At 43.5% G+C, this 14,189-nt stretch overlaps 1 protein-coding gene across 1 annotated transcript; it reads left to right on the top strand.

The window, feature by feature from the left end:
• Window positions 1-3,519: 3,519 nt before the first annotated feature.
• On the top strand, window positions 3,520-12,929 carry LOC309586152 (mitochondrial amidoxime reducing component 2-like). Its single transcript, XM_082302743.1, has 7 exons — window positions 3,520-3,811; window positions 3,981-4,154; window positions 7,197-7,359; window positions 8,786-8,926; window positions 9,598-9,659; window positions 9,748-9,819; window positions 10,345-12,929. Exons 1-7 carry the CDS (start codon window positions 3,564-3,566, stop codon window positions 10,472-10,474), a joined length of 990 nt encoding a protein of 329 aa, XP_082158869.1. The 5' UTR covers window positions 3,520-3,563; the 3' UTR covers window positions 10,475-12,929.
• Window positions 12,930-14,189: the final 1,260 nt, after the last annotated feature.

Raw genomic sequence — 14,189 nt, 5'->3', positions numbered from 1 at the left:
TGGTGGCTCCTAGCTAAGAACCAGTGTGCCTGGGATGGAGGATTAAACAAACCTACTGGTCAAGCTGTTTACTGGAGGCTGTTTGGGAGGTACCTGGCGCATGGGTGACGAGGGCTTTCCTCAAACCCTGCAGACTTAGACCTGAAACATTTAACCACAACTGTGCTCTCTGCAGCTATTTCTGATTTTATGTTCCTTGTTTCACAGCAGAAAAGGAGAGATTATGCAGATGCTGCTGCCTTCTGTTATTTCTTTAAGCTCCTTCTCACCATACTCCCCAAGAAGAGTCAGGGCTGAATGTAACAGAAGGGCTAGTCTGAACAAAATCTCCTTAGGCTCCTTAGGTCAGTAGATCTAGGGAATGAAAGTTTAAGGTCCTTCTTGGATTTAGAAATATTTTTTTTTCTCTAAATTAATACCCAATTGTTAGCAAAGGTGAGTTATTTCTGAATTCAGTTAACAAATCCTTTGAACTAAAAGAATCTGGTTTCGTACATCACTGTGCTGCCCATAATGTGTAGCTAGGAAGGAGCTGTAGCTTCTCACAACTATATAGGTCTCTACTTCTCCAAATTCTCATGCTGGTGAAGTATATATGTACTCCAGATCTAATTTCTCTGGCACCCAGAAGAAGCAAGAAAGCAGTAAATCACCCAGGTTTTTTTGGTCTTACCTCAAATTCTTTTATTTTGATGCCTCAAACACAGAAGATCAGAGAGCAAAATCTTTCTGCATTTTGCAGTTTGGACAGTGCAGAATACTGCCACTGCTCAAGAAACCACAGGGGTTAGTAGCTTATTTTTGCCTTAGGGTTGAGAAAATAATCATTAATGTTTGTCAGGAGTGGCCAGTATCAATAGTAATTTATTGGGTTTTTAAAATTTATTTCATTTGATGTATCACTTTTTTTTTTGTTAGATTCTAAAACCAGTTTGTGTTTTTGTTTTTGCCTCTTTAATACTTATGTTAATATGTTTTGATTCCTGCTTGCAAGCACTGCTTATCAGACCCTAGACAGTTGCTGCAGTTTTGTTGAACATTTTCTTATGTATTGTTGCTAATACATAAGATGCCTGATTCCCCTTAAAGCATTTTTCTGCTTCTGTGGGTGCAGGTGCAGATTAAAGACCTCTGTGTGAATTGAATCAAATTCAATAAAATATAGACTCCATGTTAAAGATTAAAGACTCCATGAGAAGATTAATGGTTGCCAAAGAGTGTGCAAGGGCTCTCAGTCTGCTCAGCAGGGCTGGCTCCCCTGTTACGTCTGTGGTGGAGTCATAAAAGCAATCACAAGTAATTATTTTTTACTCAGTGGGTCAATGATTTGAAGGTGGTGGGGCAGGTCTGGTCAAACCAGACCAAGCAGTTTAGCAGCTATGATTTACCTGGAGCCATGTGTGGATCCCAGGGGTATGGAGGACAGGGTGTCTCACCGTGGTGAGTAGTCACAGGATTCAGGCTTGCTGATGGGCACTGCCACAGCTGCCAGGAGCAATGGAGCAAGGAAAGCCCACGAGAGAGGAGATCAGCCCTGCTGGAGATGCCCCTCGAGTGTTCCCTGCATCAGTCCCATCTCAAATGCACCAGTTCTGCCTCATTTCACACTGTCCATTGAGGGATACAAGTGGGAGCAGGAGGGAGGGCTGCGAATGGAGGAGGAATTCTGCAGTGTTTGACAGAACTCCACATCCTCCTGGGGAGCTTACAGGAACCTGTGATTCTGAGGCCACACAGTGTGACTGAGCAGGAGGGAAAGGAGCTAACCTTCAGAAACACCCCATGCCACAGACACAAAAGGCAACTTATTTAATGAAAAAAACAATCCTCTCGGTAAAGTAGCATAAGAAGGGGTTTCAAGTGATGTGGAAAGTGAGCAGGCAGCAGGCTGTCTCTGCACACATCCCCCATGCAATCCAACAGCAGCACAAGGCTCTGCTGATCAATAGTTAATCTCCAGAACTGTTCTGGGCTTGTTCAGGGGGCAAATTCAAAATAAACACAAGTTCTGTTTATCTTTCATGTTGTGGTGTACTTGTAGAAGGAGGAAGGTCTCAAAACCCATGACTGGAATCAGGGCATGGTTTAAACAGCAAAGTGGAGAACAAGAGGGCAAAGGTATTGCCCTCCCTTTTGCCTTTTCCCAATGATAATGTTCCCAGAGACCTTTACCCCAATATCAACCAGTAAAATGTGACAAACAAGGAGCAGCTACCCAAAATGGCTGGGACACCACAAAAGTAATACTAAGCATCCTGATGAGGAAAGTACACATTACTCCCTTCTGTACCACACACTGTTGGTGTCCCAGCACTGCTGCCTGCCCAGCACCCCTCATCTGAAAGAAGCAGACAAAGACATCTGCAACAAAACCAGGTTTAATGCCTCTCTCTGTGCCCAGGCAGATGTCTGTCTCTTTGGCACTATTTGTGTCATGCTTTCATGCTCACATCATATTCCGGTTCTTTTAATTGAGGACTCCTATGTGGACTCCCTTCTTGCCTATGAGGAAGATCAGGGTTTTGGGGCTCATGCCAGGCGGGATGGATCTGCTGTCACTGCCTTTGCTTCTGACATCCATCACATTGTCTTCATCCATCAGCAGTTGTCAAAAATCCCACCACACTTTTTATAATCTATAGTGATTCCCACTAACAGGAACATTTTCTGATCCTGGCCTGTGATCAAGTGATTCTTGAGGTGAATGTGAGGAACTCTCCTGGCTTGATTCCCCACACGTACCCATTGTCAAAGAGGCCCACAATAGCCTCATCTTCAATGTCCCTGTCCACCAGAATGCTGCTAAAGGAGTACTTCCAGTAATCCATTGTGGCTGGGCTGTCTGAGTCTCCCAAAAATGCCCAACACTGAGCTTCCCCATCTTGCACGTTCTAGGACTTTGGTCTCAGCACACTGATCCTAAAAATTTCCGTTTGTGAGTTTGGCCGTCAGATCCCAAAGCTCTTGCTTTGCTGTGAGGAGAGACCAGTGGCGACAGCGGCATTTGCCACTCCAGCCTGTATTTGATGTCACATTTGCCTTGCAGCTGCGTATGCCACTAAGCGACTTCCCTGCGACCCTGCCAACAAATAGGAAGCTCTCGGAAGGGGTCTCAAGTGTTTGACACCAGGCAGCTGGGGTGTGCAGATGTCCCAAGGCGGCCGGACAGCACTGGACACCCCATTTGCTGCCCTCCACGCCGCCATCCACCTGTTCCCCTCTCCTCTGAGCCAAACCAAACCCATGGATTTGACGCACTTGCGTATTCCCACACAGCCCACACTTTTCCTGTAGCGCTGTTTTCACTAAAAGCCCGGATATCAGAAAGAACACATCCTCCGCCGGCGCTTTGCCAAGCCGGACGCTCAGGCGCGTATCCTCCCCGCTGCTCAGCCCCCTTTCTCGCACCCAAGGCCGCGGCTGCGCGCTGCGCCCGCCTCGGGGCGGCCCCGGGGCAGGTGGCGGGCCCGGAGCGCCGGGCGGGGCCGGGGGCGGTGTGAGGGGCGGTGGCCGGGCCGCCTCCGCCCACAGCCGCTCCGGGTGCGCGGCGCGGCCCAGTCGCCATGAGCGGCCTGCGGAGCGCGGCGGGGCCGGCGCGGCAGGCATGGCTGTGGGGAGCTGCGGCGCTGCTGGTGCTGGGCGCCCTGCTCGGCACCTGGCGCTGGGCCGGCCGCCGCCGCCGCCGCCGCCTGCAGCGGGTCGGGACGGTGCTCAGGCTCTTCGTGTACCCGGTGAAGTCGTGCCGGGGGGTGTCGGTGCGGCGGGCGCAGGTGACGCCGATGGGGCTGCGCTGCGGGGAGCTGCGGGACAGGTAGGCGGGCCGGGCGGGGGCGCGGAGCTCCGGCCGGGCCCTGGGGCCCCCGCGTGGCTCCGCGGTTTTCAGGTGTTTCCTGAGGGCTGGGAAGGAGCACCTGCCGCGCGGGTGCTGCCGAGCCCAGCGTTAACGCTGTTGGGCACCTTTTTACCCCGTCCCGCCGCAGGTTCTGGCTCGTGATCAGGGAGGACGGGCACATGGTGACAGCTCGCCAGGAGCCGCGGCTCGTCCTTATTTCTGTCAGCTGTGAAGACGGGCACTTGACCTTGGAGGCCGCGGACATGGAGAAGATGTGCGTGCCTGTAAAGCTCCCCGAGAAAAACCCCGTCCGCAACTGCAGGTACTGAAGAAGGCTTTTTCTTTCCCCTCTTCCTTCTCTCTCAGAACTGTCTTTCTCATGTGCTTTGCTTTCCAAGATTGTGTGAGGCTTTGCATTTTCTTATGAAGAAATTGGAGTGTAGAAGTTCAGTACTGGTATGTCTTTTCTGTGTGGGTATTTCTCACCATCTGCTTAATGGAGATAGGCTTCAAACCAGAGCCTGTACTGACAAGACAAGAAGTGGTGTTAGTAGGTTTAGATTAGCTATTAGGAAGAAATTCATCACTATGTGGGTGGTGAGGCACTGGCACAGGTTGCCCAGAGGAGATGTGGATGCCCCATTCCTAGAAGTGTTCAAAGTCAGGTTGGATGGGGCTCTGAACGCCATGGTCTAGTGGAAGGTGCCCCAGCCTATGTTAGGGGAGTTGTCCTAGGTGGTCTTTAAGGTTGTTTCTATTCCAGACTGTTCTGTAATTCTATGAAATCCCCTGCCATGTGTTACACAGGAGGCCAGGAATAGCTGTCATAACAAAAGCTCTGCTATTAAGCTGCTCAGCAGTGGTGAAAACAAATCTCAGTAAAGGATGACACAGTATCAAAGACCATGTGTTACACGCCTGCCAAATGAACTGTGATCTTCTGTCTTCACAGAATGTCGTGTTTGCTTATTTGTTTTTACTTCTAGTGTTTTCACTTTTGCTTGCGTGAGCAGTCACATCTCAGAACCTCAGTCATGCGCTTTGGGGTGTCTTGGTCACAACTACTATGTGCATCAGCATTTTTGGATGCACACTGGCCATTCAGAGCTGGTGAGATGTTGGAGTTTAGATTCCCTGACCTCTGTCTTTAGGCATTTAACTGAGGTGCCTCAGTTAAAAGCTTGGTTGCCCAAGGCTCACCCTGTGGTCACAGGGGAAAGTTGGGCATCCCAGGGACTTAGGGCATTCCCTGTAGGTACTACCCCAAAGAAGTTTCAGGTGGATGGGTTGCAAACAGTGATGTAACTGTGTGCTTAGAGTTTTGATGTATGAGTGCAGGCCTAGTTAGTTTATCCAGGTATTGAAATCCATGCTGGAAAACTGCCAGCAGGAAGTGGAAAACCTTTTTCTCTGCTAAAATGTCAGTTAATATATAAGTTTCTAAAAGTGTTTGGAAACTGTAAGTGGTGTAATGCCCTACAAAGATACTGTAAGTGTTTGTTCTTTGGATAGCAGAGATGGTTAATGCACCAGCTGCTGTAATTGTAACTAAAACAGTGCTGGCAAGGAACTGAATTTGCTTGCTTTTAGCATGAATCTGTTGCTATGGAAACCTTTGATCAGCATAGCTCAGTATCTCTGTTTATACAGGGCAGGTGCAAGTTCCAAATGGTAGCATTTCTCATGGAGAAATGGAACAGAATGCATAATGCCTATATGTTAGCCAATGACACATGCACTGCAAAGCCATGCAGTTTGCAAGATGTCATTTTTCTAAAATTTGCTGTGCCACTAGAAAAATGTTAAAATAGCCCAATACATTTCAGTAATGAAAAGTTGGCTTGGATTTCTCGGATTTTCCAGTTTTAGATCTCAGTGATTTGTTCTTCTGGTTTGTCTTTTTTTTTCTTTCTTGCGTTCAGGTGGGTGCTCATGGGAGCTCTTGCTCCATAGGTTGGAGCTAAAGCAGTGCCGTAGTGCCTCTGGCTGCACGTGGCTGTGCATGTGCTGATCTTGAAAACTGCTAAGTCACTTGCAAATTTTATGTGGATATTCAAAAATCCTGTGCTTGGGAGAGTCAAATATAGGACCAAAGCCATTGTATAGGTACATTTTCTTATTGTGTAAATGCTAGAGGGTTTCTAGAGACCCCTGGCTAAGAAACCTCGTGCTCTTCTTTTGTGCCCTTTGTCAGTGTATGTTCTAACACTTATATTGTGTGATCCATTCCCAGCTATCCCTGTACCACTGAGTGCTTAGGATAGATCTGCTTCCTGAGTGGAAAGCAGTAGTGTTGGAAGCTGTAAGAGCCTTGCCTCTGTTGTCCTGCCAGTCAGAAGGCATGCAGGAACTGTGGGATGGAGGGAGGAGAAAGGCAATTGAATGCTGTCTGGGGCAGTGGCATTTGATCCCAGTCTGTGTCACAGGGTAGACAGGAATGCCAGCAGATGGAGCCGGGATATTGATGCCAGCACCCTAATGATCACTGCCCCAGATGAGTAAAGAAAGGCTCCTCGGAGCTGGGCTCACTCTAGATGAGCTGCATGGGCATCCCTATGCTTTAAGCTGCCCAGGATTTGATTGCAGATAGGAAACTGCAGTGCATTTGGGTCAAAATGGCGACTTCGAAGAGTGTAACAAAACTACTCGTGATTGCTGTTAAAGTTTATTGAAAGGTTGAGTCAAGGCTTAGCTTTTCTTGCCAGGAAAGTGTTCCTTGCGTAAACTTGTTTCTATCCTACTGGCGGTTGCTTTTTGTGGCCCATGGACTTTATTTCCATTACAAATCTTTAACCTCTCTTAAGATACTGAGCTATTCTGTATGTGAAATCTGAGCTGAAGAGTCTCACTCATCTCTGGATAAATTTTTATAGCACTAAAATCTGAAGGAAAGTTTCCTTAACAGTTAGGGACACTTTTAATTAATAGCATTTGTATGTATCAGTTGTGGTAACTAATCACATTGTTTCAAACTATCATTAATTTTCTGAAATTAGTTACTTTTCAGTTAATTTCTCTGTAAAATTTTTTTGGTGTAGCAGTCACATGCAAATGCAAGAGCAGACCCTTTTTTTCCTCAAAGTAGGACAAACAGGTAGGTTTGTTACTGTCACTGATGTGACAGTTCGCTCTGGGCACATTAACACTGGTTCAGAGCTCATTCTTTCACCAGCTGGTATTGTCTGGTCGTGTCCATGTTCCTTAGCTTTCAAAACACAGTGGCCACGAGGAGATTGCCCACTGGAAATGTTTTGTTTTCTGTATATTGCTACCACTGTTAAAACATGTTCTTTACCTTCGAATAAGAAGCTTCCTTGAACCTTCATGTTTCCAGCTAACTTGCTGTTGTGTTGTAACTCTCCAGGGTGTTTGGACAGGATATCCAAGGCAGGGACTGTGGTGATGAAGTGGCTCAGTGGATCACCACCTTCCTGAACTCAGAGCCCTGTCGACTGGTGCACTTTGAACCCTCCATGGTGCCAAGAAAGTCAAAGGACACTATAGCCCTTTTCCGAAACACAGATGAGGTAAATGAATGCTCTTTTTCTCAGAAGTGTGTCCTTTTAACCATTTCTGCCCACCCACCAGAACCTGCCCCTTCCATCATTGATGATTGAGCCCAGTTTAGCAAGGTGTATAGTTCTGTACTAAAACTATGTGAGTATTCTTTTCTGTGATGAGGTGACTTGCTAAAGTTTTACTTTAAATCTGTTTTAAACTATTGACCATTCACAGCTAAAGAGTCTGAAACTGATACTTGAAGAGGAGCTATTACATTGCAGAATACAATACCCTTTTGTGTCTCAGTGAATAGAAAAAAGTTTTATCTTTAAAGATGTTTTGATGGTGTAATCTTGTGTTGTATGGAAGGACTCCTCTCCCTAACTCTTGTTAGGTCTGGGAGTGTACTGATACAAGTTGTTACTTCGTATTTTGTTTAAAGGAATGATGCTCAACCCAGCCTTATAGTTGTAGGCCTAGGAATAACAGAGAAGGTTACAGAGGTTTTATCTCTCTCCTTCTGTGGGAAGAGGCTTGAAGGTATGATTTTAGAGAAATTTAATGCAGTTATGGAAATGAGATGCTGTGCTGTGACGTACTTGTGTCATTTCAGCAACTGCTGCCCTTCTTTTTTCCTGAACAGCTCTCTCAGGTGAAGATGGTTTGAATTGTATCAGATGTAAGGTTTTTAAACAGCTTAATATTGTGAGTACCTTGCCATAGTGATGTTATTTTCTATAGGGCATCAGTGTCTTGCTTGTTATTGTACAAAGAGAAGAAGGTATATTCAATTATAGACTTTTATAGATACGTATTTGTTATGTAAGGGCACTGAGACCAATACAAACACAATGTTTTGGCAAAAGGGACATCAGATTAGGAGGGGTGGGTGATGTTCAGAAATTGTAGCAAGAAAAGAGGCAGAATTTTTTGGATCATTATTTCAATACTCATCATCTTGTGGTTGGAAGGCATGAACAAGAATGGAATAAGAATAATATAAGAGAAAGGCAGGAGGGTTATACACTAAAATTCTTACCAAAATGTCTCTCTTTTTTGTTTTCTCCCCCCACCTCAGTGGAGCTCCACTTCTCGGAGGTTTAGAGGTTTTTGAATGAATACTGTTCATTGGCCTTGTTTGCTAATATGGCCCTCCCACTGCACAGGCATCCCAGACTGATGAGTGGAAAGTTGTAATTGAATACTGCTGTTCTGGGTGTGGAACTCCCTCTGGTGTTGTGATAATGCAATTTGAGCACACAAAAATTGCTATGGTTACTGTAATAGGATAAAGCATGTTGTTTTCCTTGTTAACATACTTTCAGGAAAAGCAAAACCTGAATGGAGCAGCCTAAAAGGCCACTGTTTCCAACACATGTCTTTTGCCATGCAGTAACTTTCCTCCCTTGCTCTTTCAGCAGCTTTAGGATTTGTTGGTGTTTGTTTCTATAGGTTGCCTATCCTGACTGCAGCCCAATCTTGATCATCTCTGAAGCTTCAATGGATGATTTAAATACCAGGCTGGAAAAGAAAGCTAAGATACAGAACTTCAGGCCAAATATTTTTGTGACGGATTGCAGTGCTTTTGAGGAGGTAAAATAACTGTCTGAAATGTCTTTTTGAAGGCTTGGTTGTGTTTCTTTGTAACTTAGTTTCCTTATGTGATGGTGCCTGCCAGGGCGAGGAAAGCTGCTAGTCTGTGATTTTTACAACTCAGTTCCAGAGAGAGTTAAAGCTTCAGCTCACATCAGTGCACATGAAACATTGATGGAGGACACAGGTCTGTGAGTGATTATTTCTCAAATTGAAGAAGTTCCTAAAGCAGGAATAGATTTTTTATCTCCCAAGAGGCTTTGCAATAGAAAGCTTGTATAAATGAGAAGCAAAACCTTACTTCCACCAAAAATTTCCTTTCTGCAAAACTGTTGATTTACCAGAGGTCACAGATCTAATTATCACCTATACAGTAAGAATAAATTGTTTTAGGTTCAGTGCTTCAGACAAGTGCATGTTGCAGAACAGGATTGATTACTTGTGTGTCTCTCTTTTCAGGTGTAATTATTAGTGTGTCCTGAACTGGATAAATGCAGTGGCAGTAGGGTTTTCATTAAAACAGTGCTGTAGTGTAACTATGCATATTTTGAAGGTGCAAGTAAAGGTGTTCATCTGGAATGGTGCAGCTATTTATGAATGATGGTGCCACTCCTGGAAAAGTGATTGCATGTAGGTGTGTCTAATCTGTGCCTAATGTTTACTTCCCTCAGGACACCTGGGAGGATATTCTTATTGGTGATGTGGAGATGAAAGGGACCGTGTGTTGTGGCAGGTAAACATTTGGGACCTTTATTTTACATAGGAACAAAGAGGTTTATGATAAGAAGCCCTGCCTGATTTGGCACTGTCTGTCATTGCAGGTGTATTTTAACCACTGTTAATCCAGACACTGGGGTCATCGACAGGAAGGAGCCCTTGGAAACATTGAAAAGGTTATAAAAATACCACTGTTTGTTAGACTGTGGGAGAGGATTTAGGCTAGACCCCAGCAGATGTTAGACTAGTGTTTTAAAAGTGGTTTGGAGTGTGTGTGGGACATAATAATGCAGTGTAAAGGTCTGTGTATATTGGCTTCCAATCTACTTGAAATTCTGTATGGTAAGAAAATTCAGGAAGTTCTCTTCCTTTTTGCAAATTTCACATTCCCTGTCTCTTTCATGCCTCTTTTCATGATGAAAGCTTGGGGTAACAGGTATTTAAGGTATCTAAAGGTCTAACTTTGACTTTTCTTTTTATGAAGATTTTTGTGTATATATTAGACATGAATATGTGAATACAGTCAGGCTTTTTTTTCTCTATTTGAGCTGCTTGGTTCCCTTAATTACAACATTTATTTAACTTTTAGCCTAGTATGATGACCAAGACATCATTATTTGCATGTCCTCTCTTTCATCACTGATATTTTAATGTTTAGATTTTGCTACCACTGATTCTAAAGAAAGGCTTTCTCTCTGCAGTTACCGCTTATGTGACCCCTCTGAGAAACACATCTACAAAACCAGCCCTCTCTTTGGGAAATACTTTGCTGTTAACAAAACTGGAACAATTCAAGTTGGAGACCCTGTGTACAAGATGGTCTGGGAGTGAAAGAGATTTTGATCAGAAGATGCTTCTTCACTTTGATATGCAAATTGTTTTTCCATGTACACAGTCACCAACATAACTTTTTCTTCTTCCTTGCAATATTTTTTGTACTTTTTAAGGTGCAGGAGGCTCTTTGAGGCTGTGAAGTGCCAGTCTTTTCAGATCACGTAATCTACTGGCATACCTGTAGTAACCACATCTTCAGTTTTTCTGGAGGCTGTGGTAGAAGAAACTGGTCCAAGACAGACTTCACAGCACTACTGTGAGCATCACACCTCCTAAAATTTCACATCAACTACAGTATCAGAATCTAAAATCACGCACAGCGGTTTGCATTGTATGTTAGATGCATTTAGTGCCTATAAAGAACCACAAAAACAGTCATGCTAAGCACAAAGTATGTTTGTCACAGAGCTGCCTTTATGAATGGTCATGGAGTGCAGATGGCAGGGCTCTGCCACTCTCCTTTGGTCCTAATCCTCTTTGGATCCACTCTCTTTTGGTCCTAATCAACTTGCCCTGTCTGTGTTCAGAGGTAGTTTTTAGAAGTGTTTCTTTCCTTGCAGTTGTGTCCTGAAGATTGCTACTGTCTCTTGAGATTGGAGCAGTATTAGAAGGAGAATTGTGAGGTGACAAAATGATACTCTAGTCTGGAGGTGGGGATGCCAGGTGTGTAAGGCTGTGGGTTTGTTTAGTTTGTGACCTCCGCTTGACAGTTTGAGCAGTCAGTTTTTTCTCCTGTGAAGAATACTGTAACACTGAGGCTGTAGAGTAGTGATGCATTTGCTGACGTAGCAGTAGAATTTCCAGTTTGACTAAAGGAGCTGGATGTTCACTTGTGTCAGAGACTTTGTGCACATTGGAGGGGAAGAAAAGCTGTAGGGAGTGATCTGATGTTGAGCCTGCCCTGTTCAAGCTGCTGTCCAGGCCAATGTTGTAGGGCTCATGCACAGCTCCTCTGTGGCTCAGTGAATCCCTTTGTGTAGAAAGTTAGGCTGCTAAGCAGATGTTTGGGAAGCTGCAGTTTGAGCATGTTAGCATCCTTACTGGTTCTATATTTACATCTCTGGTTACCCCCTGTCCTGCTCCAATCTAACCAAAATGTCAGCCGTTTGTAGGAAGCTGATAATTATATTTCCTACTGCATAAAACAAATAAGGGAGAAAACTAGTTGAATTATGGCAGTGTTATCTTTTCTTTAAATGTTGTATGATTATACTTTTTTTAAAAAGTGGCCTCCAGGACACAAGCCAGCCATCTTTCAAGTGCTTGTCTGCTTGTTTCTTTTTTATGGATTAATAGATTTGGAAAAAGAGTATTGCCCTAGCCTAAAAGAGGAATCTAATTAAATATGAAGAAGGACAAATATGATCCAATCTGATGTTTAGGTTCTTCATTTTCTGTTTTAAGTAGGAAGGTGAAATTTTGATGCATGCTCACAACTCAGACCTGTAAAACAAAGAGCCATTGAGCTTTGAAAAGGTGCAGGTGAGTGTATGTGGCAAGCCTGAAGCAGTCATGTAGGGGAGTTAGTTTTCTATTATTTGTGAACTCAGAGTTGCTCTGAATGCCATTTTGTCAGCAGGGTGCTCTGTAAGATTAAGTTTTCCTGGAATGACAAGTGCCCAGTTTGAAGTGCATGTTGCTTATTTGTGTATTGTTATGCCTGATGCAGCAACTAGTGGGAAGAAGTGAGGGAAAAAGCATCTTTGGAAAAGAAAAAGAATTTTGAGGTTCACTCTTAAAAAGCACATGTTGAAGGTTCTTAGTATTAGAAGCTGAAAGCTTGTGGGATTCCTAATGGTATTATTAAGCACAGGGAGCCTGTTGGCCTGCCAAAGCAATTAGTTAAGTGTGTGTCTCTTCATTAAGTTAAAGAAGTGGAAGGAAAAAGAGCTGATTTTTTTGCTTCTGGCCAAACACATTTTTTCCACTACTGTTTCAACAGCACATCAGCATTTACATAACACAAATAGTGTGGTACAGATCCTGTTGCCTCTCATTAGGCAGCTGTTGATTGGGCTAATTTGGAAATGGGGCTGTCTTTGCAATGAGAAACTGCCATCTGCATTCCTGTTAGGGAGAGGCTGTAGATCAAAACCCCTGATTTACTCCTGTAAAGCCTCTTGGAAGAATACGGCTGGAATCCTAAAACAGGTGTGCATCTGAGTACAACATGGTTCACAGATGACACTTAAATCAATTATATGATCAAAGAGGGCCATTTTGTGAAGTTGAGAGCATGAGTTAGAACATTGAACTATCAATATCTTCATATGACTGTTGAATTGCTGTAATTGTAGGAATTGTGTTTGATTTTGTTAAGGAATTTAGAAAATTGACTGAAAACATTTGTCATGAACCACTGTTTTTTAAATTGTGTACTTAAAAATGTTAATTGTTTTTTTAACTCTAGAGGAAGAAAATGAAAGTATAAACTTCTAATGAATCAAACTTTCTTAAGGTGTAATATTTATTTGTGAATTTTTTTTTTTGTTTTCTGTTTCGGCATTTAATTTTGACTACTGTTCCCAGGATCTCATACATAGTTAATACTGATGATTGTCTTTTTTAATCCTACCTCTGAGTTCAGGAATATATGTAGCTAACCAGAGGATATTTGTAAGAGAGCAGAACCATCAGATGTAAGTGGTCATCAGACTCAGTTTTGCTACCCTTATGATTAGATGAAAAAGATGTTTACAGACTACCTTTTTTTTCCAGACGTGTATGAAAATAGGGAAAAATGGGTTTAAAAATATGAATGTTTACTCAAGTCTGTGCAAGGTCATGTCTGAGAGTATAATACCAAAACTTTTTTTTACAGCATTTATTCTACCAATAGTTCTTGCAGAAGACTATGTATGAGAATAGCAGTTGTTAAAAGCATAAATTTCTGGGTTGCTTAAGATTTGTGGTGGGTACATTTTCCTCCAAGTCTGCTCTCCCTTCAAAAAACCCAAGAAAGATTCTGCTTCTGCATCCTAAGGAGAAAAACAGCCTTCCAAAGGCATCACTCTGCTGCTCAATAAGAAGACAAGGGATTCCTGGATCTTGCCTCTGAAAATGGCAAATGTTTCAAAAAGGGCTTCCACAGGGTGTTCATTTCTGGTCTATCCCTAGCCCCTTAAATTGCCTTTTTTCTCATTCAAGATCCATGAGAAATTCCCTGTGCTGGGTAGCTGCAGGGCTGAGGGCTACACATGCAAATCTTTCTTTTGGACAGAAGATTCTAAAAAGTGATGCAGGCATAAAGCCTACATGTGTATCAGTCTTCAGCTGGAAGAGAGGCAGTATCATACCTCACAAATGTTTATATTTTTACATAATCTACATTGTGTTAACAATCTCAGTTTAGAATGTCACTGTTACTAGTAATTGTCTTTACATTTTACCTGAAGAAATTGGTAAACTCGGTAAGGGTTTCACACACTGGGCCTTTTCTGTAACAAGTCTGCTTACTCATCATAACAATAGTTGGATTCTGGAGCCAGAATCTTCACTTGTATTTGCTTTCCTGGTGTGGGACGAGGATATTAACCTACAGATGCAAGCCTGCCAGAGTTCAGGAAGTGTTTGGACAATGCTCTCAGGCACATGGTGTGATTCTTGGGGCTGCCCTTGGCAGGGCCAGGAGTTGGACTTCGGTAATCCTTGAAGGCCCTTTCCAACTACAGATTTTAATTTTCTTCACTTTTCTTTATTGTTGCTCGTTTTC

This window comes from Coloeus monedula, assembly GCF_965178545.1.
Source record: "Coloeus monedula genome assembly, chromosome: 2".
NCBI classification, from domain to species: Eukaryota; Metazoa; Chordata; class Aves; order Passeriformes; family Corvidae; genus Coloeus; species Coloeus monedula.
Note: the sequence above shows the minus strand (reverse complement) of the source record. Positions and strands in the feature narration are given on the sequence as shown.